At 43.1% G+C, this 27,485-nt stretch overlaps 1 protein-coding gene across 1 annotated transcript; it reads left to right on the top strand.

The window, feature by feature from the left end:
• sh3rf1 (SH3 domain containing ring finger 1) lies at positions 1 to 25,589 on the top strand. Its single transcript, XM_069679784.1, has 11 exons — positions 1 to 39; positions 7,321 to 7,596; positions 8,132 to 8,227; positions 10,287 to 10,592; positions 14,735 to 14,845; positions 18,056 to 18,183; positions 18,947 to 19,117; positions 19,504 to 19,787; positions 19,864 to 20,174; positions 20,661 to 20,995; positions 22,642 to 25,589. Exons 1-11 carry the CDS (start codon positions 1 to 3, stop codon positions 22,808 to 22,810), a joined length of 2,226 nt encoding a protein of 741 aa, XP_069535885.1. The 3' UTR covers positions 22,811 to 25,589.
• Positions 25,590 to 27,485: the final 1,896 nt, after the last annotated feature.

The raw sequence follows: 27,485 nt of genomic DNA, 5'->3' as shown, positions 1-27,485 counted from the left end.
ATGGGGCCAGAGCCTATCCTGTCATTGGGAGAGAGTGGGGTACACCCTGGACTGGTCGACAGCCTAATGTCTGTTTGTATACAACCCATTTTGTAAATGAATTAAATTGTTATTGCATTAGGGAAAATTGGATTTACCGGATTTGTGCATCAGTGTGATCATTCGCCCTGATTTGCAAGGTTTTCATTTCACTGGCAAAAAAGCAGACGTTTCCATTTGGTTAGATGTTCAGCCAGAGTCTATTTTTAAATGAAAAGTTGCCATGTTATTTGGACCAGTCTGCACTGTGCCAGCACCAGAATGTAATAAAAAGTATCAACAAGCGAAAATCAGATCAATAAAAACCTAAGCAGCCTATTTGAAGTGCGAATCATTATTCTACTTGACCGCAGTTTGTAGGGAGGCAATAAACCATTCAAGCTTTCCAAGAGCTTTACTGTATCACAGCTCACTGTGCTTGTTTGTTTCCCTCACTACATAGCAAATCAGGGCCCACACATTAGTCTACAAGCACAAAAACACTGGGAGCAGTCTGGAGGCCAGATGGAAGCTTGGATCACATGTGAGAAGAACAGGAAGTTTTAAAAAGCCCTCGAAACTCTCCTCCTGTTCCTCCTCATGTTCTTCCATGTTGCTTGGTCAGTAGAAGCATCTCTCATTTAGCCAAATATAGGGATGCCCCCCGGAAGTCGGGGATATGAAGCGTCAGTCTTGAAAACCCTGAATCAACTCACATTTTGTTTTATAAGCGGCGTCACTGCACACTGTATAATTCAGAAACCAAAGCATGGCTGGCTTTAGCTGTTTTTAGGTTCCCAGAATGACTCATCATTGTTCATCGTTCATGAGGTTTAAACAGGGAGCCAATTGTCTTCTCAACTCGGGATTCAAATAAACCACTTTTAGGGGGCGGCCCTTAACAATACAGGACTAGAATAAGATTTATCCGCCACAATTCATCGAGAAGTCCTTGGAAAAAGACAAACAGTAAACAGTCTCTCTTTGACGACTGGCTCTTGGCCTTTCGTCTGTCTCTCTTTGTCTGCAGCCCAGTTCCTGCATTTTACACCAAGAAGCCCTCAGGTTTGTAGACAGTGTGGGGAAGTCGGCCCTACAGTGGTCATTAAAAAGAGCCATTAGGAATCAATTTAAACTAATGCAGCTCTAATGGAATCAAGATGGCCCCTGCCTCCGGATTCCTCACTCACATCATGTGTCAGTGTTCGTGCCATGATGCTAGTGGCAATGATCTTTAATAAACAGTGACTTGGTAATGAACAACAAATGTGCTCGAATGACCACATGGTCAGTGTGGCAGATGCTGCTCTTGCTCCCACTGTGTGACATGTCTGGTCCTGAGGATGTTTGTGCAAGGACAAACCAGACAGACTCCCCCTCCTCATCCTGCACACTGTGTTTTGGCAGTAGTACCCCCTGCTCATTCTCCGCCCCCTGCAGAGCTCCTGGAGGTATCCATATGTGCGTGGAGTCACGTCTGGCACTTGCAGGGGTGGGATAAAGGTTTATGTCTGCTGTGGTTACACACCACACTTCAACTGCTGACAGAGCAAAAGTTACCTTGATGTTTTCACTGTACAGACAAGCTGTTGTGCAAGTGTTATGTTTGGTGCATTGCAGGGTCATAGCAATAATTCTGCTCAGTTGATTGATTGTGAAACACTGTTAAACTGCATCATACCAGAGCTAAAGGAAGTTTATTTCTTTATTGTTTTAACGCCTTCTGCAAACATTACTGGGAAAGTCGAGCTGTTAGAGTTATTATCCCCGTTTGACCCAGTCTTACCTCTGCAGCTCTGCATGCATGCATGCATACATTGTGTTTTTATGCCCGTCTGCTCACTGGTTGTTGACATTTGGCTGTGCTGTAGAGCAGAACACTTTGTTAATTCAGTTATAATCCAGTGCTGTGGAAGAGAACACTTTAACAGCCAAATCCCTTTAGCACACAGGTCTAATTGCATTATCTGCAGTACAGGAGTAATTGCACATACCAGCTGATGCTCTGAACGTTGCGCCTAATCTCCCTTTTTTCCTCTCACTTTATCTTTGTCCTTGTTTGTCTGTCTGTCTCAGACTCATACACAGGTACGATAACAGGCTAGTAAAACATGTAATTAAAAAGAGGACAGTCTTACCTTTGAATTCTTGTAAAGGATCTTCCTGAACACAATCAAGTCATATAGCTACTAAAGCAAAAAAGAGTGCCAACACTTCCTGAGTTTTGTTGTGATTATCTGTCCCCATTGAAGTGTGTTAGGGTCCTGACCCACTCGGCCAACGGTCAGGCATCGGTAAACGTCATCAGTGAGCATCTGAGTTCCGCACCATTGGAACCAGTTGGTCCTTCTGCGCCTCATTTTGGCTGATGAGGCTTGTTGGGTGTGGGGAAGTGAGGAAATCAGGCAAACAACTAACACTGTGCTCTTCCACGAAAAATACGGAAAGTTACCAAGGCTGCTGGCATATGAACCCTTCTCAGACACATAGCTTTGACACCAAATCCCCCGTCTCAGGTCTTCGGATTTGCCCTTTTGAATGGCTAATAAAAACTACTGCCGCCTGCTGGTAGGGAGAGTATTACCTCTGATGCAGGTGCAGAAAGTGCATGCTGGTTGGTAGTTGGCTGTGGTCTTTGCAGCATGTTCATGTGCAACTTTTTGGCCCAGACAGGTTGTAGTGATTTCTAGGACAAAAATAAAGACCTGACCTCATCTCACCTGCCCTCCCTCCTCAGTGCTTGGTTGCACATTGGTGGACAAACGTTTCTCTCAGTTACCTGTTATATTGTGACGCTCCAGTGGCAGAAAAAGCATTCAACTTGTTGATTTCCTTTGATACCTAAATTGCTGTTTTAGGAGGTGACGTTTCAGTTAATAGTTTTAATAGTAACAGCTCCTTCTAACCATAAACAATTCATACATGTGGTGTGAGGTGGAGGTTGTGAAATCAGCTGTCTGGTGTACGTATACAACAGTTTTATCTCATTATTTGTTTATCTAGCTGATGGAGGGTAATGACACATTAAATGCTCAATACATCAGTTATAACTGGTTAATAATTGATCTGTTATCTTAGTCGTTAGTCGACATGCTGCTAGTTGGAGACATTTGGGCTGCTGGATGGCATTTTATTTTTAAATCATTTGTTTATAAGATTGTATTAAATGTTGGGGACTTAAAATAAAAAACATTAAGCCGCGTTGGACCCACAGCCTGCTCTTTGGTTAGAATCTGAATGTGGCGTTGCTCCTGTGGCTAATCCTGTTCTCTAAATCATTAAAGAGGCTCCAAGTCTGAGAAGTTTTACAAGTCTGATACAGCAACCCGACAGTGGCTTTAGCTGCTGTGTAATTACTTCCATAAACTTTCACAGCAGATGTTGAGAACAATTGAAGAGGCAACGTGAAGAAAAAACATTCCAGGCCCTCGTCAGACCCGATCTGATCGAGTCTGTTATCGTGGCTTTCTGCTGTTTTAACCTGAACTCAGGGCCCGGCTTTTTTTATGGAGGAGACTCACGCAGAGATGCAGCTCAGTGCAATCTCGCCGTGCCCCTTGGGAGAGTTCAAAGGCGATAAAAGCTTGGAAGATCTGTGTCGCTGTGTGCGTGTGCGTACTTGTGTGTGTGTTTGTGTGGCAGCAGCCTGAGATTACATTTTTTATAGCGTTTATGTGGTTGCAACTCTTGAGCTCTCTTCTGTTAATTCCTGTCAGATGCACCGTCCCGTCTCTTCTCCAGAAGGGGCGCTTGGTCTGGACTGATGTTGCTCTAATATACACGACAGACACAACAGCTCTGTCTTCATGGACGCAAACCGGAAATTAACCCCCCCAGCCATCACCCATCCCCAGTTGTGCTCTGTCTTGCACACAACCTCTAAGGCTACATCCAGAGGCCCCTATAGTCAGTCTTGATTTTCTCCCTCCCACTATGTTAAGTCAAGTGAAACATGGAAATGTTCGTCTGCTGACAGCCCCTATTTTGTGAGGCCAGGACAGGGAGATCAAAAACAAGCTGAGAATAAGGCAGGTAGAGTGTGAGACCAAAACATATTATGCTGTCTTGAGAGAGTTTGTTCTGGGGCTGCCCTCAAAGAGTCAATGATTCAAATTACCAATCGGAAAAGAGACCAAGTGGACGCGCATTTTGTCATTCACATCTCTGTACTTTTATTGTCTAGCTGTTTCATTGGAGATGGAGCAATGCAAGAGAAACCACATGGCAAGTTCTAGATAATACTAGCATGCTAACCGCCGGTTAGCTCGTCCTAACCGGTTTGAGGCACCTACCTGTCCAACAGAAAGAAGGCCAACTCTGCATCGCTCTTTCGCCATGTTCGCTGGTCTGAACGGGGCCCAGCAGCTTATTTGAACCACTCCCACACTCACCTGTACGCTGTGATTGGCTCAGAGAACCACAACAGCGCCCCTCCTGAAAACGTCCCGTGGGTCTCACAAAGGTCTGCACACACACTCACCAACACACATAGAGGCCCATAAGTGATGATTTATATTATATTTATAAAAGTCTATATTTTAATTTTCTAGGAAAATCCTACTTATTATACCTGTAAGTGTTCATTGAGCCAAATCTGAAAAGCCAAATAACCCGAGTTTCTTCAATCGTCTCTTCAGCTGAGAGGGGACATCAGGAGGGGCTCAGAGCTGAGCTGCCACTCGCCTGTTGACGTAATAAATGGATGAAATGGAGGTAGAAATGGGCGTAACCACCATTACAATATCCCTTGATTGGCTTTCTCTCCAGTTAAACAATATTGTTAAAATAAGCCCTGAAGTGATTTGAAACTCTAAGAAGGCTGTGTGTTTGAAATATCTTAATGCCGAGCCAGCAGCCAGCACTCTTGGCAAGCTCTGATTAACGTGTGTGTTACATGAAAGACATGAGACTCAGGTAGGCTGAAAGTGGAGGATTCGTACGGCCAAATCCGATCCAACTGATTGAGTTGGATAAAGCCGCTGTTCGTGCTGTGCTGTCCAGCACAGAAGGCCATCAGTGAAAACTACAAATGCTAAACTAATTCAGATCGTATCTCTTGGGAGTCTAATCTTGCTGCTCTCACCAATAAAACATATTGCACTAGTACAGTGTTGTGTACGTGCAAGACCTTATCAACTGGCACCGTTTATGAGTGCAGACGTGAGACTTACCATGTGCTAAAGTAATTACATAACAATGCTGACTTTGGACACTGTGCTTCCACTGCAGGTTTTATTAAGTCTTGGCCTTGGTGTACAAACTTGTGCTTACAAACTCCACAGTTACAAGAGGACAAGCATTTCATATTTACCATGAAATTAGATCCCATTGGCTTTGTGTAAGCTTGAACCTGTTCTGTCATTTGCAACAAAAATGGCTGAGCTTCAACTTTCATTTGCATTTTCATCACGAAACTCCCTGCCAGGCCTGGGTGGGCTCAAAAGCCCTGTTTTCCTCTGAAAGGAGGCCCAGTTCCAGTGCAGTGTTGCAGGGGGGCTGCAGATCCCCCTCCTCCCACTTCTCTCCCTCCCCACAGGCTGGACCAGCAGAGCCAGAGAGCGATTGGCTCTGTGCTTTAGGCTGTGTGATTCTCTGCAGCAGGGTAATGTCACCCTGGCTCACCATCACAGCTCATTCTGTACTTTTATTCTCTGAGCCTTTAAACGGTTCATTAGCCTTTAACAAGACTGCAGAGCCTGCTCCGAACCCCGCTTTAACCCCTCTCTCTCTGGACCGCTCTCTCACTCTGCCTGAGCTGCAGCCATCTTTCTTATCTTATCTTTGTCGATATTCCTTGTCGACTCTGCAGTTTCACGTCCAGAGTTGAGATCCAGGCAGTTTGCAGAGTTTGTGATTCTGATCACTGCCAAAGATGTCTCACAGCACTGGGGATAAATGGTGGGGGGTTGGTTTGGACTGCAGCCTTCCTCTTGGACACCCACCCTGAATGGAGTACATTGATGCTTCTCTATCCTGCTACTCCCCCCCTACTCGCCCTGTCCCTCTTTCCCTGGATTGTCATTCCCTGAATGGGCCTTTCAGGACTCGCGGCTAGCAGGCTGAGATACAAAACCTTCCCCTGCGAGATAAAGGGACAGAGCCCTGGGCTTTCTGAAGGCATTAGTCAGGTAGTTGCTACCAGCAGAGCTCATCACACTTAAACTGTGAACTCACAACATAAACCTTTTCACCACCAGGAAACAAACAGGACAGTTTACTGTCTTTGTACTAAATCCAGGTCCTTTAAGGCCTGAGGGACAGAACTGACTGTGAACAATGTTTTGAAATCTGATGGCGTTCATACTGACCGTTGACTTGGGCCTTTTGCTAAAATATTTGGCTGTTGTATGAAATCAACTAAGCCTCTCCACAAAGAGAGACCATAAACCCAAAGTTGTGCTACTTTAGATTACTTACTTTAGATTGTTTGTTTTTGCAAAGATCGTTGTTTCGTGAGTTTTCCTGGAGCTGTCTCTCCATCAGGTGGTTGTAATTTATTAATAAACTGTGAACAACTCCTGCATTTCTGTTTTGCAAGCATTGTTGGTATGAGTAACAGCAACACTTAATTTTCTGTTCAGTACAAACTAATGCGTGGTCAGACTTAGTATGTCGTTCATGATTGGGTGATTTAAGACCTAAGATGGGCAACTGTTTTAATCATTGATATACAAAGTCAATGCAGAGACAAGTTCACTCAAGCCTGAAATGTGACGTACATGTTTTGTCATACATTTTGTCCTGGGAGCAGACCTGCATCATGGTCTAGTTGTTTCTGCATCGTTGCAGCCTGTGCATGCTGTTAAATCAAGCAAAATCTGTTCATTGTGTGTTCACACCGCTGTAGTAAGCCAGATTTAATCAGACACGTGACTTAGATACAGTGAAACTACCACTCACAGGAGACAGATGGACAGGCGCTCAGGAGCTACAACCAAACAGTGGCAGTTGATGTCCATTTGAATGTGCAGAGTCTGAGTAAGCAAACAGGTCATCAAACTGGGCACTGGTCAGCCCCAAAAGGCTGGAAGCAGCAGTAAAGTTAATCCAGAGACAGTCTTGGACGAGACAGTGAATTAACCAAGCTGTGTGCAGCTCAGGGTGAAATTATGAGCTCAGACACAAAAAGTGTTTGGTTTCCAAAATGCCTGCAAGGGAGAACATTCTCTGGTTGTGTTTAACCAACATGAATAAACACAAATGATACCGCTATCAAACTTGCATGGGTGAAATTGCATTTTGTCCGAACACGTCTCTCCCTCTCATCCCTCACCCCGTCTAACTCTCTCCCTCTGTTTTTAGGGTGTCCCACAGCTCCCTTGTGCCAAGGCGCTCTACAACTACGATGGCAAGGAACCAGGAGACCTCAAGTTCAGCAAGGGTGACATTATCATCCTGCGCCGGCAAGTGGACGAGAACTGGTACCACGGGGAGATGGGTGGAGTCCACGGCTTCTTCCCCACCAACTTTGTCCAGGTCATCAAACCGCTTCCACAACCGCCACCTCAGTGCAAAGCTCTGTACGACTTTGAGCTCAAAGACAAGGAGGCAGACAAGGACTGTCTGCCGTTCTCCAAGGTGAGACACAGCAGCACTGCAGCACCCTCAGCTCTGCCACGTGGTCTCTGTAGTAAAACAAAAATACCTCTCATTACTGTGACACGCTGTCTTCTAGGCATTCATTTTCTCAAGTTATGTCAGGGCTGTTAACCGAAACGTTCAGAGAAATGTTTTATGTTTTGAGCCAGACATCTTGATGAACAGCTGTAATTAAGCTGCAGAGGATGAATGCCATACAGAGCGAGGCTCTGCTTAACTACAGTAATTAAGAGGTTATATCTGGCCAGCTGTTTGGGTCACACTTTGGGCTTTTGTATTCTGTCGTCAGATGTTTAGATGCCACATGAGCAAAAACAGAAACAAGCTTACTAAGTAGTTTTCCATTCAGAACACCGTACGCCCCGGCGTTTTTCCTCTTGAGGTTTTCTCTTTAATACAACATTGTCTCTACCTCATTATTTCTGTTCAAGGTTTGTTCCTCGAGGATGAGATTTCTCTTAGCTAGCAGCATCCTTAATTAGGTTCTTCCTCATGCAGCGCTCCTCTCTTTCAGGATGATATCCTGACTGTGATCCGCAGAGTGGATGAAAACTGGGCAGAGGGAATGCTGGGAGATAAAATTGGAATTTTTCCCATCTCATATGTCGAGGTAAGAAAACTAAATGTCAAAATGTCACCATCATTAGTGATGTTCATGCCACATGGAGATCAGCAGAGTGCAAAGATCCTTTGAACTACTTTCCTTATACACCTTGCAAGCTGTGTGCGATACTTCTGCTCTTCCTTTTGAAATGTTTCACGGAGCCACTGAAGGTGTCTTTGAAGATTTAGACAGTCTCTCGCTCCCTGAGCTCCACACTCTCACTTAAAAGCTTTAGGAATAATCCCGACATAAGTATGAAGTAAATCTTTGTCCTTTTTAAGATGATTTCATTTAAATGCTGTCAGTGGCAGTGTGCCGTCTTTTGTTGTGAATATTATCAAAACCTTTTCAGCACAATGAAGCAGTCTGAGAATAGAGCCTCTGAATCAGAAGCTGCACTGACGTGTTTTGTGAAGGAAGATGACTTATTTTAAAAGCAGTGACAGTTTTCTTTATTCCTTTTATATGTTTTCGGTCCTTTTTGTTTTCATATCTTTCTACACTGAGTGAGAGAGGCAGAAACAGAATGCTGTCTGTCTGATGCTATATATTGTTTGGTCTTTGCACAGTGGGAGCCACTGAAGCAGAGCAGAATATTTTGTTGTCCTCTGAATAGATGTTTGGGTTTAATATTGCAGCTGCAAATGCAGAACCATCACAAACATATAGAGCGGCCAAAACTCCTGCTTTAGTTGTGCACAATCACTGAGTATCTGAGCTGTTGTTTTTTCCTTGCCTCGGGAGCTTCTGTTTCCTTTTCAGTTGTTTATATTACAGCTGCCCCCTAAAAGTCAACATTCAACATCAGTTGGCAAAACGCAGAGTGTACTCTAGTTTTGTCAGTCAAATCTCTGCACTGCTGCTGCATCATTGTACGAACAACAATGCAGGATTAGCAGTATGGCAGCGTGTAAATGTACAAACCGAGCCTCAACATGACCCTTCAGTGTGTGTCGTTCACAAGGTTTTTACAGGGAGCTGAGTTATTGGCAGAGGCTCCTCCTCTGCAAACAAAACAACCTGGTGATAAAACTGGCAGGAGCACCGAATAAAGCAGTTTCAAGTTAAAAATCAGTGCTCAATGTTTGACACTCTTTGGCAGCCAAAGGGTGTCAGGAGGGGCTGTGAGCTGAGCTGCTGCTGGTGTATTTGCAGGCGCCCATCTTGTTTTTATGATAGGATTCCTTTATTGTTTATTGTTCATGAGGTTTTTAAAGGGGATCAAATTATCCGCAGACGTCTCCTCCTCTCCAAAACAAACTTGTAATTAAAACTAGTAAAAACACTGAATCTAGCTGTTTCACATGAACAGTTTGTGTCACTGCTTTCTGGACTGTGTGCTGCTAGCTTAACGCGCTAGCTGAGTAAACACTTGGTTTAAAGATCCAGTTGAAAACAATGTTTATGTGTTATCTGAAAAAACATGCATCTTCTGTAGGCTCATGTAGGAGTTTGGTGCAGTGGTGAACAGAAGGAAAAGAACAAATAGCCACATCTGATTAGACGGACAAAATTCTCAGTTGGGTACAGCCCATCTATAAATGCTTTAAAAGGTGGTTTTAAATGTAATTAGGTTAAAGTTGCTCACCTGGTGTTTTCTTTTTAGTTCTGCGTCTCTGACTTATGTGCTGACATGTCAGTGATGAACCTGCACAGGTTCTCTCCTGGATTGGAGTTAAATGCTTCGCTTTTATGTCCTAAGTAGAGGGGAGCTGCTCGGGGCAACGTGTGACAGCAAGTGAGCACACCCTGTGATTAACTGAAACCTTTTTAGTGTTCCTCCTTTGATTTTTACCTTGCAGTCGCACATTACAGCGCCTGAAAGGGCGACAAAGCCTGCACTCTCAGAGCTGGCTCTGAACCTTTGACTCTCACAGACTAACAGGTCTAATGTAAAGACTTCATAGATCACTCTGCAGCTTCCCTTTTTTAGATTAGCACAGTCGTCTTCCATGTCTCTTATTATACTTTTAATTCTCTCAGCTCCATCACTCCAGCCTCTCTATCTGTTATTTCCACCTTACTACTCTCTTCATCGCCCCCCCTGCCTCTCTTCCTCTCACAGTTCAACTCGGCGGCTCGTCAGCTTATAGAGTTGGACAAGCCGTCAGACTCCAACGGAGACTCTGGTGAGGGGGCCTCCTCAGGGCCCCAGAGCAACGGCGCTCAGCGTGCAGGGGAGAAGAAGAACAGCAAGAAGCGACATTCCTTCACCTCTCTCACCATGTCCCACAAACCAATGCTAGCTCCTCCCCCCCAGCGCCACTCCATGGAGATCAGCGGGCCGGTCCTCATCAGCTCCAGCAACCCCACAGCAGCAGCCCGCATCGGAGAGATCAGTGGGGGGCTTTCCTGCAGCGCACCTTCACAGGTGAGATACTCCACAGGAAGCGAGAGCTGCAGCTGCAATGCAGGTCTCTTTTTTGAAAGTTGTGATAAAAACAGGAAGCGTACAGTAATTCAGATTTCCATCAATTTAGCCTCTTATTGTATGTTTTCTTTGTCCTATTACAGTTCATCACAATATACATCAGAACCTTTATCATATTGCTTATTGACCTTCTAGTATGCATTACTTAAAGGATTTAAGGAAATTACATATTTTTGGAATGACTCTAGAAGATTGCAGTACAGCCATGACACTGGCTGTAATGGCTGCAGCTTCACTTCTGGCAAATAAGCCTAGTCAAAGTATGTCTCCTAAAAGTGCTGGTTTTGCCACTGACTCAGATTGTTATAATAACTGTGTAAAACAGTTATGAATATGATCCTTACAGAGAAAACCTTTTTTGTTAAGGATTAAGACCCCTTTTTTTAAACAAGAAACAGACCCTACATCGTTCTCTTTAAAGAAACCAGACTCCATTAACAAAACAGTAATTTTACCATGCAGAACACTTGAGTTGCTGGTCTACCGCTGCCTACATGGGTACGTTTGTTTGTGGTATTATGTGACTTTGGTGTATTAAATGGGTAGTTCATGACCAACCCAATATGTATGTAACACACAACAACACAATAAAACTAACCGATAGAGGCAGTGGTAGACCATCAGTTCCTGTGTTCTTTGAGATAAAAATGAGCGTTTTCGTCTATGGAGTCTGGTGGCTCTGAAGAAAGCGATGTAACGTATGTTTCTGCTTTCAAAAAAGGATCTTACCCTTTAATGTACCTGTAACGTAGGAATTCTTTCTATTATGTTGTCAGACACTAAAAATCTGAGCCTGTCAAAAAAGTACTTTTTCCCCAGAATCAATTCACTAAAGTAATTCAAACTTTTCTGTAACTGTTCGTCATTAAGAGTCAAATCTATGTCAAATTAGTTCCCAGGTTTAACACCCAAGAATTCCTCTTTAAATCAGTGAACTGGATGACGGGACTCTTTTAACCAGCTAATTTGTCAATATCCTCTTCAGTGGTTTTTAATTGCAGAGCTGTTTACAAAACAAAACACACAATACACAGTCCAGCGCCAGTCTTCTTTGGTTCTCACAGGATATTTGTTGCTTCTCAGAGGCTCCGCTCTCCTTCTGTCAGCAATTAGGCCGACTTCCCCTTTCCCCATCATACCAAACAGGCCAATGCTCCATCCAAGCGTTTGAAATCATGGATGCGTGACTCCACTCGTCCGCAAAAACGACTCCAGTTTAGCCCTCAAGGTTTCCACACCAATCTCAACATGACATGAGCTCACAGCTGCTTTATGGTTGGTAGCTGCTGGAGATCGTTGCTAGACAGTCAGAACAACAGGTTTACAAGAGCGTACAAGTGTCCTGCGGATTTATCTCAGTCTGAGGATAACATGAATCAAATTTCAGGCATTCAGAATGATTTCTTATTATGTTAAACTTTGGCTGGCGCACACAGTAGCTGCCTTTTTCTCTCTGTAAACCATATAAAGACAAACGTTTTTAAGGGCTAATGGTTTGACAGCACTCTCAGACAGATCCCGCTTATTGCGCCGTTTCTTTTATTTTCTTGTTTGTTTTTCACTACTGAGCGTACGTTCTGTGTTGTCTGAATACTGCAGACTCACTGAAATGCCATGTTCCAAAACTCCCTATTAGGCTCAATCATTAATCTTTCATCTGCAGTCTTTATGAGCTTCATCGTGAGGAGAAGAGGAAAGTGCTTGCCTACAGTATAAGTGGATCTTAAGGAGCTTCTGTCCTTTTTATGTTGATATGATTTATGTATCATCAAAGACTTCTCTCCATGCAGAAGCTGTAATCACGTTTTTTGAATGACTCCAGCCGTTTCCCACAGGTCATTATCAGGCTGCTTTTAGAATTAAAGAAACTTACATTCTCACCTGTAAACAGATCCTCCCCAGTGACGACAGGGCTGTTTGATTTACAGATCTGTGTTTAATAAAAACACAATAGAGACTCTCAAGGCGCTCAACGCACAGCCTCCTTCCTCTCCTCTCTCCCCCTTCAACTCTACTCATCTTCTCTCTTTCCAAAGCCCAGACAAAAAACAACAACGGTAAGCCCCAGTAGCCTCAGGGGCTGAGTTTGTCTCGTACATGAACACAACTCCCATCTATTAATGCACCAGACAAGTCATTGGGCTGGGGAATATGGCACAAATATTTATAATGATATATATTGAGATGAAGCTGCCAGTTTGAAGAGCATCATGATAATGACAGAGGCCTGAAGAGACCAGAGGGTTCATTTGTATAAATAGAATATAGTTTATTAACATGTGCTTAGTTGTCTATGGAAGCGTATAGGGGCCCCTATTAAAATGATAATGTGAATTTGAAAATGTAATTCCACAGTAGCATTTTCAACATATGTATGCGTTATGAGTAAAATTACAATAATCCAATTTGCATTTGCATTTTCACATACTTGTTTTGGTGTTCTGTGACCATATTAAAATTAAAATGGAAAAGCTGTTTGCCATCTCATTTTCAAAGGTTGAACCTGCTTCACAGTGGACTATATTTAAATGTAATAAACGAAACAGCACCCCCACTATATTGCATTTTCATTTACATGTCACCTCGCTCTTTTGGTGTCAAAATGAAAATGCAATCTGTCTGTCCTCTCATCAAGGCGGGGCTTCCGTATGCTGTCAATCATTCTCTGTAGGGGGGACACCATTGGTTACTTAGAACAGTGGTTGTCAAAGTGGGGTCCTAGGACCCCTGTGGGTCTGCGAACCATAGCCTGGGGGTATGTTATAATACATTTTAAATTGTTCTGCGTCATTAAAAACTGCATGTCTGCAGATGAACATGTGCGCCACTGAAACAAGCATATTGTGTCCATCACTCCCGCCCACATTAGCTTTGGACCAATAGAAACTGACTTGATTGTGACATATCACGTCAATCTGTCATGAATCACTCAACTCACTCAGGTCTCAATCGTTCCTGCGGCTGTCGGCTGCTGTTAATGTTCTGAAAGCTTTTAAGATCAATGACTTGAAAAGTATAAATGCTGTCAGGTCGAGTCCACGAGCAGTTTGAATACAATGAGCCTCTGTTTTAAAGTATTGAAGTGATATTAACATGATCAACTGTGGTTGCAAATTATTCATTTTCTCTTTGACACCAAAAGAGCGCGGTGACATGTAAATGAAAATACAATAGACTGGGGGCGCTGTTTCGCTTATTGCATTAGAATATTGTCCACTGTGAAGCCGGGTAAGGCTTTGAAAATGAATATGAGAACAGCATTTGACAATTTATTTTCAAATTTACTCAAATAACACATGTATGAAAACAATAATTAGATAGTAATAAGATAGTTGTCAGTCGTTTATTTCTGCTGTGTGATGTGTCGTTTGATCCTCACTGAGTAAAGAATGCTTCAAGTTTATCATTTTTATAAATGTTAATTTTATTTCAAACCCCGCTCAAGATCTTTTTAACACCCAGCCCTAACAAGTTGAGAAAGAAGGAAGAACAGAAAAATGAAATGTATTTAATTGATTTAGCAGAATTTACCTGCCCTGTACTTATTTGTTTCAATTTCACTCATAGTGTCACCTTTAAGCACACTTTTACTTCATGTGTTCCCGGGGCACACCCAGAGCACAACAGATAAGGACGCAGTGTAGATTGAATCTGAGGCTGGCGTGCTCTCTGGAAGGTTCACCTTTAGAGGCGGCTCTGTCTGGAGCAGTCATGCATGCAGAGAGAGTGCAGGGGCTACAGGGAGATATTGTGTCTCCAACAGTATGGCCTTGTTACCAGGACACCGCCATGACTCACGTGGATGACTGCTTGGAGAAGCCGCCTCTCTTTGCATGTCCAATGAAAGGTCCTGCTGTGTGGTCAGCTGGTTTCCACTGACCAGTCAAATCGCCAGAACACACAGTGGTTCTGGCTGCAGGATACAATCCCACATGTGTGCATCACTGTGCTGTGAGATTCATTTACATACAATGTGACAGGAGTTTATTTTTAGCAGCACGTTCATTCTTCATGAGTGAGGGGAGCTTGCCCTTTGCATTGGATTCATTATGTGACAGTCAACGTTTCTCATTTGTTGACAGGTTCACATTTGCACAACTGGACTAATCGTGACCCCGCCCCCTAGTAGTCCTGTTACTACAGCAACAGTCTTCACATTTCCTTCGGAGACGAGCTACACATCCATCCCCGTGGTAGGTAGAATCCTCTGCAGGTCTTACAAGCACAAAGCCAAAGCAACAAGAAACAGCTGATCATTGTTGGAGTAATAGATGCAAAGTTAGTGTTTCATATGTAGGGCTGTAACTACGGCTTCAGCTAAACTAAATACAGGCATCAAACACTTCAGGCTATTATAAGGTTCAGGCACCTGCCTCTGCTGTGTGTGCATGTGATATTCTGTTGCATCGTTTGTTTACATTTAATACACTTATTATTATCAATCCAACACTTTAAACATTATTATAACATCGTGCTTGTCTTGGATTAAACTTGCTTGCATAACATTGTACAGAGGTAAACTATATTAGAAAAAAAGGGCTTATAACTGTTAAAACTTTGCAAAAGACACGGACCGCCACTGCCTACACTTGTGTTATTGTGATGTCAGTTCATGGAGCGTTTTCAAATGTTTCTCCCTAAATTATTTGCAATGTAAGCTAAAAGTTTATATAAGTTTATGAACAATAATAATTGAAGCATTAAATGTCATAAATTGAGAGAAATGTATAAATCGGATTTTGCTAAATAAAAAAAAAACGTGAATACAAAACTATTCTGGATGCAGGAGCATGAACAGAATATCTGTCACCACAGCACACATTACATAACCTCTACATTGAGCAGTTTTTGAGATATCTATATATATCTATGTATATATTGAAATGCAAAATACAGGGCTGACATTGGTGTTTTTGCTTATTCTGATTTAATTTCTTGGAGTATCTTAAAATATTCCACAGCCTTAAAATGTGTATAACCTAATGGTTATGTAAGTTGTGTGATTTATGCTGTAGCTATTATGGTGTGTATTTTAGATCTATTTTAACATGCGTACAACCATCTGCCATGGCCAGATTACAGCCGTGTCCTGCCGCCCACCTGTTTTTAGCACATGTAACATAATGATCAAATCAATGAACACAATCTGTACAGAGCTAGCTTTCTGCTGCAGAAGCACTGAAAGCTGGAGATATTACAGATTTGATATTGGATCAGTTTGAGCAGGCATATGCAAACAACCATCTCCAGCAGTCTCCAGTCCGTTTCCGATGAGACAACTTGCCTTGTGACTTTTTCCCTCTGCTGCCAAGTAGCAACATAGTTTCCTCAGACTGTGTATTGTAACTATGTTAATCTGATGTTCTATATTTTATGTGGAATAAGACACAGTAGCTCTATTATCTAACAAATTGTCAACACACTCCCTAAAGATAACATGGAAGGATCCTTTAAGCGGAAATTAACTTGTTTCTGACACACTTCTGCTGTGGGAAAAAAAAATCAGTACAGCTAAAAATGTCCAGAAATCCCTTCAGCCCACACAAAACAGCAGGCATACTTCCTGTCTGTCTATGTGTATGCTCTGGCATGTGGAGTTTTTGAATGAGCAGGAATGTGTACACAAAAGGTTGAGCTCTCCGCTTCACTTGGGAACCCTACATGATGTTTTTGTACAGATGATTTCTCTGGCCTGCAGGCAACCTAATTATCTCAGCTCAAGCGTCAGCACTGAACCGAAACGCACATCGACACTCGCACATACACATAGATCTAAACACATACCACAGGGCCGACCGAGTGCCACTCTCCTCCAGCGTTGTGTCATGGAAGCTATTACTCTGCTGCTCATGCTGCCAATGTTTGGTTTGGAAAGACTTGTCTTGCTCCTAGGTATGGGAGTCGTCTTAATCATCGTTCCAACACGCTTTACGCTAAAATGTGTTCAGGTTCATGTTGCTTTAATGTGCTCTTTGTTGACATAGCAGGGTTATTCTATCATTTTAAACCTCTCCCCTATTTGTTTTTCATATTTCTGAGTCTAAATTACTAATAGTTTCAAAAAGTTTCTCCTGCAGATTGCCTCAGGTAATGTCTGCACATAATCCCTAAGGGCAGATGTGCCTTGAAAAACGTCCACTCAAAGTGCTTGTTTTTGCCACTGACAGACTCAGATTGTTGTTGTTATTGTCTAGCAACATAACAGAGTTGATCCCCACAAAGATAAACCTTTTGTTCAGGAGTCAAATGCTTCTTTAAAAGCCAACACAGACAACCATGACTGTCTTCGAAACCAACCAGACTCCGTTGAAAAAAACACAAATTTAACCTTGCAGAACACGAGCTGTTTGTCTACTGCTGCCTCCATCGGTTAGTTTTTTCTGTGTTTCACAAATATTGTTATGACCGTTGTAAACACAAAAGTCACACATTAACACAAACAAACTAAACAATTAAAGCAACAATAGACCAGCAACTCCCATGTCCTGCAAGGCAAAATTACTGTTTTTGTCAATGGAGTTTGGTGGCTTTGAAGAGAGCGATGTTACGGCTGTTTCTTCTTCAAAAAAATGATCTAAGCTCAACAGAAAAGGTCTATCTCTTTAGGGATCCTGTCTGTAATGTTGTCAGACACTTTTAATAATAACCTGAGCCTGTCGGTGGCAAAACAAGAACTTGTTGTTGGATACAGCCTGTATCATGGCTGCCGGCTGAAGCTGGAGCAAGTCCGACATTTTTTTACACCTTTTCTAAATAAACACCAATAAAATGTAAAATAAGGGCCCAGGTTTAAACCAACATAATACCGCTTCTATTTAAATCATGTAATCCAGCAGCACACTAAAGTCAGAGCTCTTTTAACAGCAGGCTGCACTCTTTAGCCTCCAGTCAGGTCTTTTTGGACATTACAGACGATCAAAAAGGGCAAACATGTGAGTCATGTTGAATCCTCTCATGCTTGGTTTAAGGGTTGCTCTGAAGTGTGTCTACAGACATGTTTTTCGTTTCATATGGTCCCAATTAAATGCTGCAATGGGTTTAACATCTAGCTATGCGGTGTCCTAGCAACAAACAAACAAGCAGAGTGGGAAATTCTCAGTTGCAGGGGGAAGTCAGGGACAAGACAACAATGTCTGCCAAACCAGACTCTCCCTTTAGTGTCTGTAAAACCGGAGGGAATATCCCAGATGACAGATGATCTCTCATTCTCTTTCCCTCTTTTGTGGCTCATAAACAAACTGGTTTCTCCACTTGCGCAACACGTACTCTCTGTTTTCTGAGGCTCGAGTTACTTGTTTTTGTCTCTGTGTTTCTTACTGACAGACACTAGATGATGAATTGTTGTGAGATTGTAATTAAAGCCTTTATAACTACTAATATGATGATTTGTTCTTGTTTTACAGGATGCTCTCCCACCTCCTCCACCTCCTCCCCCGCAGTCCTCCGCCGATGGAGCAGCGTATTCATTGGCTGCCGGACAGAGACCCTCCCCCAGCATAAGCGACCAAAGTGGGAGACAAAGACCCACAGTGTGAGTTATAAAAACAGTCCCACAGTAAAATATGCAGTCTTCTTACATGTGCAGTGAAATGTCAGAGTCGGTTTGTGCATCGATGGCCGAGGGCTTCAATTCAAATTCTCGGTTCAGAGGGGGGAAGTCTTCGTCTGTCTGTGACCCCCCCTCAGCTGTCAGTACAAGGCTGCAGAGAGTGAGCATGTGCACAGGTGAAGGGGTCAGAACCTGTAGATGACAGTCTCCTGGGTCCTATTGGAGATCCTCTCTGTCACCCTTGACTTCTGACCCCCTCACCTTTACCCTCATTACTCCCTTTTAAGACACCACACACCTGACAAGAATTAGATGCACTCATGCCTGCCCTCCTGTTGTCATCTGCCTGTGCGTGCATGTCAGACTCTGAGGCATTTCTGCTCCCTTCCCCCTGACAACATGGAAATCAGACATCCCAGCTGAGACTCCACACTATCTTATTGGCTGCCATTCCCAGACTGTTCTGGCTCTGCTGTAGAGAGATGACCCGCAAATTGTTTTGTCCTCCAGTGCTGATTTTCTCCGGGTCAGGGGCCACAGTCCCTGCTGGAGGGTCTCAGTGGAGATGATGACAGATGTCCAGCTAGGCAGCGGGATAAATCCAGAACAAATGGCATGCTGTGACAAATTGTAAAACTGCTTTTCATTTCACCATATGGGAGAAAATCCTCATGTTAGGTCATGTTCGCTCCATGTTTTTGTGCTCGCTAAATTCCTGTTTTGTTTTCCCTTGTGCTTTATCTAGCTATGTGGCCATGTTCCCCTACACTCCCCGTAAGGAGGATGAGCTGGAACTGAGGAAGGGAGAGATGTTTCTGGTGCTGGAACGCTGTCAGGACGGCTGGTTCAAGGGCACCTCCATGCACACTGGCAAGATCGGAGTCTTCCCTGGGAACTACATGAGCCCAGTCAGCAGGTCAGTCATTAATTCATGGTCAGCCATTTATTATCTGCACGCTCAGACACGATTTCACATGCATTTGTCTGTGATGCATAGCTATAGGTTAGTAACTCCACCTGTTTGTGATTTTTTAGATGTATAAAATATAAATTAGATTTATTATGTTTCTTCTATGCAAATTCCCCTCCGGCAGACGGATGAGGGAGACTGTTTAAATTGATCCAAAATAAGAATTAAAAGACCCGTGTCATGTAGTTTTATCTTGGTTGAAGACATCCCACTCACGGCTCTGCTACATCCTGTTTACATTGATCAGAAATAACAACCATCATAGCTCGGCATAACTCACAAAACCTGAAGGTTGTACAGATCTTACCTGTCTTTATGTCCTCTCTCCACAGGACCGGGTCGGGCAGCACCCAGCCCAAAGTGGCCATGAGCCTGTGCACTCAGGCTGGCAGAGGGGTCACCATCGTCAGCCCCTCTTCTGCTCCCCTCGGAGCCATCGTTCCAGGTCCTGATTTCAACAAACCTCTCACCGTGTGCTCCAGCGCCGTACCCGCCAACTCCCAGCCTGCAGCTGTGGTCACAGCAGCTCAAACAGCCACGGGTCAGCAGCCAAAAGTCCCTCTGCACGTCAACTCCCAGATGACTGTGAATCAGGCCCGCAATGCAGTCAGGACAGGTACGTTAACCGGGAGGAAATTAGATGCTGGATTGTTGTATGAAAAGGTTTTAAATGTGTGATATTGTTTTTGCAGCGGCTTGTCACGGTCAGGACCGGCCCACAGCTGCAGTGACACCCATCCAGTCTGCAACACCTGTGGCCTATCTTCCTCACCTCGCAGTGTGCCCGCAGCCTTCCTCTGGTTCCGCCCAGGGCTGCACCCGGGCTGGAGTGGCAATGGGATGTGCTGCTGCCTCTCTGACCCCCCCCAATGTTAGCGCTGCATCCCTGGAGGGTGATGCTCTGAGGCCTGTACCTGCGCTCTCTGTGCCTGTGAACAGCTCCGGACTCAATGCTGCGTCGAACAGCGCAGCTCTCGCCTGCCGACTTGACAAGGACGTCAAGGTTTGTAATGTCTGAATATTTTCACAGCTTCCAGGAGCCAGATCAAAATTCTCTTTGTCTAATCATCAATTCCTGTTGCTATTTTCAGTACAAGTTTTATCAAAGTGGATCATTTGTCTTTGTTCGAGCGTCTTTAAATAACTTGCCAGATGGCTGCAGTTGTTGGGAGTGTCTGAGAATTCTGATGACATTTGTTAGGATGCTGATCACACCAACAGTAATCAGCAAGGAGAGCTTTTTATTATGCACACTTTGTTTCTGTCTTTCTGTCATTTGTAAACAGGCTGCTCCCACGTTTTTTTATACTTCTGCAGTTTGAAACCTGTCAGTTCTAAAAATAGGAATTTCTGCCACCACATCTGTGTCTGTCAGCGGTAAAGAAACAGACAGTATACCTGTCTGCGGTTTGTGGAAATTACTTGTGCCTCAATGCCTGAGGAGCTGTTGCAGTCCTCTAACAAAAAAAAAAACATTCTGTTGCTGCAGAGGGAAAAGAAAAGTCTGCTGAAGCTGTTGTCCAATAAGAAGAAGTCTCGTCCTTCACCACCCTCCTCACCTACCCTTGAGGGGGAGCAGGCTGCTGCTGGAGAGGTGCTACATGGCGCAGTGGGCCCCGAAACCTCCCCTCCCTCCTGCCTCGAGACTGAACCTGCTGCTGTCGCTTCTGCATCTTCATCCTCCTCCTCCTCAGCCCCAGAGTCCTCCTCCCATCGGAAGAGCAGTCCCCTTGATGGATGCGCACCTATTGCTCCGCCCCCTCGCCAGCCGTGCTCCTCTCTCTTATCTCAGCAGCATGATGCACGGCCCATCATATGTGAGAGGTACATAGGTGTCTGTCTACTTTTACATAGCTGTTTATTTGTCCTGTTCATATGTCTGTAGGTGTGTTCAGACCAAAAGCAAGAGGAATTTTTGACGTGGCACAAACATACAAAGGTCGATGCAAAGATGCTTGTAGAACAATAACTGCGAACACTCTTACCGTTGAGTTTTTCCTGACATCTGGAGGTGCATCAGAAATGGTCGATCCGAACTCTAATTTAAAATTGCTTTTTATCTGAATAGTTTCTTGTCTTGCCTTGCGGCAGACCTGTCGATGCATGAATTGAATTTTAATTTTAAATCTTAATCATGCTGCAGTTAATTCTGCATCCTTTTTATCTCTTTTGTGGAATCTGTTGGTTTTGACTTCATACAGGTTTTATTAGACAGGTTGCAGCTTGACTAGCCTTACTGGCTAGTTACAGTAGTCCTTTTTACATTGCAATTGTGCCGCAGCACTGTAACGAAGCTCTGCCACTCTGCAGCCTTTTAGCATTTTACATTGAACCAAGCAACGCCGGCGTAAAGCCGCCACAGTGTGTGTCTTTACACAGCGTTCTGGTGTTGCTGAAGCAAAATGTGTACAAGGTGTAAACAAGCTTCACATACACACATGGAGCTGTTCTGCCCTGCTGGCTACCCCGTTTCACTGACGCCGTTTCACCTCTGTCACTCCCTCCGATGCTGGCTCAGAGGCAGAACGACTTCACCCCACCTTTCCCCCTCTGTACGTTTTACATTAAAGATGGGGTGTAAGAATCCCGCCTTAAACTGGCAGTGTAAAAGGGGCTAGTAGAACTACCACTTAAGGAACATCAGTTGTTATCAGTGAAATCTTCGTATACAGCTAACAGCAGAGCCCAACCTATATGGGATTTTATAACGATACCAGGTTAAGAGAGGAAAAATTGACCGATTCACAACAAAACTGCAGCAGGAATAGTAACAGAAATAGACCTTCTATGTGGTTTGTGCACTAATGTGACCCAGAAGGCTGTTAACTTATAGGACTGTTTATCATTCATTTACATTGTCAATGCAGATGTGTCTGCTCAGCTGTGATGCTATGCAACATGTGCTGTAGACAATCCAGAGTGTTGTAAACCAAGGAGTCGTGTTAGCTCTGCTGGACAGACTCTGTAATGACACCATTTCTGAATCACCCTGAGCATGTTTTCTGCAATGAATGCATGTCATAAACAACTATGCCCACACTTTCAAATCTTTCAATGTTACTTATAAATCTTTCATAAGCCCATGTGGGCTGACAACATCGGACAAGTTCCAGCTTCCAGCTTCTAACAGATCAAAGAAGGGGGCACTTATCGACCTCAGGTAGGGGGAAGCAGCAGGTAAGTTGATTTAGACAGTGCGGTGAAATTAACTGAGCTCCGTAGGATCTTCTGAACCCAGACAGGAGGGCGTTTGGTTTTCCCACATATCTGGAAGGTCAAATATTCAAGGGTTGTGTTTAACCAACACAAATAAACACAGATGATCCCGGGGTCAAACCCAAGTAAAGCAGGACTAGAATTCGCTCAGCTTTTGGTCTTAACACAGCTTAACCTTACATTACAGGTATCTGCAGTGATCATTGTTCCAGTGTGTATCAGTCTCTGAATGTGCCTCTGGCTGTCCTCCCCAGGTACAGGGTGGTGGTATCGTATCCTCCCCAGAGCGAGGCCGAGCTGGAACTTAAGGAGGGCGACATTGTGTTTGTTCACAGGAAGAGGGAGGACGGCTGGTTCAAAGGCACGCTGCAGAGGAACGGCAGGACCGGACTGTTCCCTGGCAGCTTTGTGGACAGCATCTAACACACACACACACACACACTACAGTGAACCAAGGTCAGCACCAACATGACCCCGCTGACTGCTGCTAACCTCTCTACAGTTTGCCATCGCACAAAGTAAACAGAGCAGCACTCGTGAGGCTGCCGGGACAGAAGCATCGTATGGAGAGCTGCAGAGAAGAACAGAACACGTTAGCATTGAAGCACAGAGGACAGACGTAGAGGAGAGCACACTACTCATGAACTTTTTCCTTTTTGTTGGTTATTTATATCTTTGTAACAATTCAGCTGTTAAATGTGTGCCTTGTACTGTTCCTCACTTTATTGTACATAAGGACACAAAGATGATTAGTCCTAAAACAACATATATGTGCTGTTGATATAGATAATTACGCATTTTAACTTATTGCATAGATTGGCCTTTTTGTAGGTGGTGCAACACATTAAGGGGTTACGCTGGCACATGCCTTACGCCGTTTATCCGTTACTCTTTTCTCCCTCTGGCTGCTGATAAAAGTTTTACCATCATTTCAAACTAGGAGTAGATCAGGGCTGGGCGATGTAGCAAAAAGTCACTACCAGAATTTAACGTGTATAATTTGTTGATGCTGCCAGTTTGAGGAGTATCCTGGTTAAGATGGAGGTCTGCAGAAACCAGAAGGTTCGTAAGTGAATCTGTAGATGCACTAAAGCTGTCAATCAGTCGATTTAAAGGCTGTGTTCTTTTTCTTACAGTAAAGATAATTAAAGCCGGTTTTTCTCCAACGTTCCTCAACATACACATGACGTCAGGATGGTGTTGTGAGCAAGAGCTTAGCTTGTATTTAGGTTAGGTTTACTTTAATGTATTTCAAGCAAGAAAGTGCAGATTAACTGGCTGTATTCATATAAAGTAAACTGTCCAAAGTTGACCACATTTTCTCATTTCATTTTATACCCCAGCCCTAAAGTAGGTCTATCAGATGCAGCCGATCATAACTAATGAGCAGTGTCATCATGGCTTGTGCTGTGTAGTATGAAAATGGAGACTTCTGCAGATCTAACAGCATAAGATTGATCTGCTGTGCTGCACAGTTCAAGCGTGTGAGAAATGCACACATAGCAAAAAAAAGTCTCCTGGCCTTTCATGGGCCTCCAGTAGTTTGTTTCTTCCAGTGTGGCTGAGGCTGAAGTGCCAAAAACTGTTACCTGCAGCGATCTAATATTTGCATGCAAGAAGCGAAGCCTTCTGCAGGAGACGGAGCGGGGACGGATGTGTTGCAGGACTGTTTGGTAATGCCTTTTTAATATGCGGAAAACACACTCCAAGATAGACTTCTCAGTCAAATATTGCTTACTTTGTACTTTCTTTGTATTTACTGACCAGAGTAGCTTCCCTCCCAAACACAGACGTAGCTCTCCATCACAAGAGCGACAGAGCATTTCAATAACAGTGCACAACAGAGTCTATTCAGTGTATATTTATGTTAATTTAGAAATTCCACAGAGGCTGACAGCTGCTGCTCTCAGAGAAACTAACCTGTACACTATAACTCATTCCTAATGTGACTTGTGGCAATAAAAACACAGCTAGCTAAAGCACAGAATCTTTGCCTAAAGGAACGTATCATTGCATCACTCCACAGGATGAGACGTGTGAAGAAGTTTTATTGAGATCAATCACTCTGACCCCTTTGATTTTTAGTTTTTTCAGTTGGGTTTTGGTGTACATTTCGTCTATTCAAATTATTCAAATCTTAAGTGTTGTATTGACTTGAATTACTGTTAAGATTTCTCTGTGATTGGAGGGGTTCGGTCGTAGTTTTGGTGCTTGTTAAAGATAAAGAATAGGACGTTTTAGGATTAATACTTTGGAGAATGAAACAGAGCAAATATCTTAACGTATAAATTCCTCATGTAATGTCTAAAATACACACATATAAGAATTAAATTCTCCAGAGGAAAGGAAAATTAAAGACTGACCCCACGACACTTAATGTAATGTGACTTAATCATCTGATCCTCAGCGAGTGCTTTGAGGTCTGAGGGGGATTTGAACACTTTAAAGTTTAGGCAGTCTGCTCAAGCGTGGCTTTGAATGAATTGACTGATTTGGACTCAACTTTCTTTCGGCTTTTGTTGCTAATTGAGGGGGACCACTGTGTAACTGACTGCTGGAATATTTTGTAGTTTGTTTGACATTTGGAGAGCGTGTTGAAGAGGATGGTACAAATCACTGTTAGGGCCTTGTTTGTTTTTTGTCTTTCTGATTTGGTACTTGTGTAGAATTAACCTGATATGTTGCATCGTTGTCTTGGCAATCACCACACCAACCTCAGGCTCTGTGCTAAACGTTTCCTCTGAGTGTCTTTTCATTTCACTGGTAAGCCTTTAATATAAACAGCAAACTTAACTCCTTCACAGATGTTACATATTTATGCACTATAATGACATTTCTAATCGTACTTAATGTTCATGCATAGGCTGCACAGTTCTCAAAACATGAAGCATTTCTTAAAGGGGAATTCTTGTATTTTTAAACCAGGGCCATATCACGACATATTTTCGGGTCTAAATTTCAAATACGTACAAGAAGTTTTGGAAGTGTTCCTGTAGAGTTCTTCAGCTGGCAGCCGAGAAACAGGCTGTAACAGCTGCAACGTGAGCTTTCGGCTCAAATGTGCCCGATCATCCACTAAAAGTAATTTTACAGTCTCAGAAGGGTCTGACAACATTACAGAAAGAGATTGACCTTTTTGTTAAAGAGGAAGATGCTTGTTTTTAAACCAGAAACTGCAGTAACATCACTCTCCCCAAAGCCACCAAACTCCATTGACAAAAACTGTAATTTTACCTTGCAGAGCACGGGAGTTACTGCTCTACTTCTGCTGATCTGATCTGTCAGTTTGTTTGTGTAATAGTGTGATTTTGGTATTGTCAAAGGTTCCAACTAATACAGCACAGTATTTGTGAAACACACAGTAACACAAAAATATATATATGATCAACACAGTGGTAGATCAGCAACTCCTGTGTTCTGAGGTAAAATTACTGGTTTTGTCAATGGAGTCTGGTGGCTTTGAAGAGAGCGATGGAAATGCTGTTTCTGGTTTCAAAAGTATTTTAATCGATAACGAAAAGGTCTGTTGAGCTCTTTGGGGATCATTTTTGTAAAGTTGTCACATATATATTTATAATAACAATGTCAGCCTGTAAGTTGCAACAACAAACAATGTGTTGGATGTATGATGCAGCCATTAGAGCAATTCCAAAACTTTTTGTCCTCATGAGACTTTTTAGATCCCAAAATATATGAAAATAAGGACCAGGTTAAAAAACACTGGAATCCCCCTTTAACCGTTAATAAACTATACTTTCTTTTATTTGGACGGAGGGCAACCGAAGTTTGCCTGATTCATCTTAACAGATTTCCTCATGCCAAGGTGACTTACTTGATTTTTTTTTCTGTTTTTTGTCTGTAGTTAGTCTGTTGTATGTTTGAAAATGGTGAAACTGAAATCAACTTATTTGGCACAAGTCTCTTATGTGAAAAACATTCTGAAGTATTTGAGGGAATAGCACATTTTGTAAAAATCGCTATAACAATAAAAGCTAATGGTTTCCATAATTCCCTCAGGCTGAGTCATTGCTTCATGACAGTAATGAAATGTTCTCCTTCCCTCTGTTTTCTCCTGTGACTGTGTGTAATGTTGGTCATTTGTAGCCAGGGCAGACCTGTCTAACCCGGAGAGATATCTAAGACGTAGACCTCTGTTGACAGGACTGAGTACTCGTGTCCTTGCCTTGCCCCCTTTTTCCCCGTCACAGAGCTTGCATGGCCTAGAACACAAAGGTACTGAGTTAGAGGCAAAGTAAACACACATATGATGAATTAACGATAAAAGACAGTTGTTCCTCATTAAAAGTATTTGGGGAAAGTCACGGTACACGTGGTGATAAATGGTTCTTGCTGTAGTGGAGCTTCCCCTGTGACTTGCAGCGGAGCAGAGAGTTGTAACGAGAGGTGAACCTTCCCAGCGTGTTCAGCAGGGAAACACTGACAGGAACTGACAAGCACCCAGAGAGGTCATTGTGCTGCACACGGTTCCCTGCAGAGGATGGGTTACCATGGAAATAAGTTATTCCAATGTCTGAACATCAGACTATACCAAGCAAGAATATTTGTGCAAATGTATAAAAAAAAAAAAAAATCACGTTTGCTCCATATTCTTTGGCTGCAGAGCTTGATTTAATCATGGGTTGATTAATAATAGATATCTGAAAAACATGCATGTGAGTAAATTTAGGAAAATCAGTAGTACAGTACGTGTAGATAAAAATCAACACTGCGAGGGTTGTACAGAGTTCAGGAGTGTCGGGGTCAAAGGTTTCTTGATAATATTCCAGCTCTGGGTGTGCCGGCAGGTCACCTTCTGTACCAGATAACAGACTGGAGGTCAGGTATTTGGCGTCACTGCAGGAGTCTGTCAAAGAGATTTTACAGTGTATGTTCAAGAAAATGTCCCCACTTTACGACTTGAACCAAAGTCAAAGCTGCCAGATTTTGGGAGTTCAGAAAGAATAAATCTATAGAATAAAAATAAAATAAATGTGTAAAATATGATATAAAGAGAAATAAATAAAAATGAGGAAATATAAAAAGCAATAGAAGAATACATAAATGTATAAAAGTAAAGACAAATAACAAAATGATAGAA

The sequence above is a fragment of the Semicossyphus pulcher genome, unplaced genomic scaffold (genome assembly GCF_022749685.1).
Source record: "Semicossyphus pulcher isolate SPU_LCO1_2020_fin unplaced genomic scaffold, fSemPul1.0.p SCAF_4, whole genome shotgun sequence".
Lineage (NCBI taxonomy): Eukaryota > Metazoa > Chordata > Actinopteri > Labriformes > Labridae > Semicossyphus > Semicossyphus pulcher.
This window is presented reverse-complemented; position numbering and strand designations above follow the sequence as displayed.

Coding starts and splice junctions, on each gene's coding strand:
- sh3rf1 (XM_069679784.1), top strand. CDS start 1: ATGGGGCCAGAGCCTATCCTGTCATTGGGAGAGAGTGGG. Junction 18,184..18,946: donor GGGAGACAAAGACCCACAGT/GTGAGTTATAAA, acceptor TGCTTTATCTAG/CTATGTGGCCATGTTCCCCT. Junction 19,118..19,503: donor TACATGAGCCCAGTCAGCAG/GTCAGTCATTAA, acceptor CTCTCTCCACAG/GACCGGGTCGGGCAGCACCC.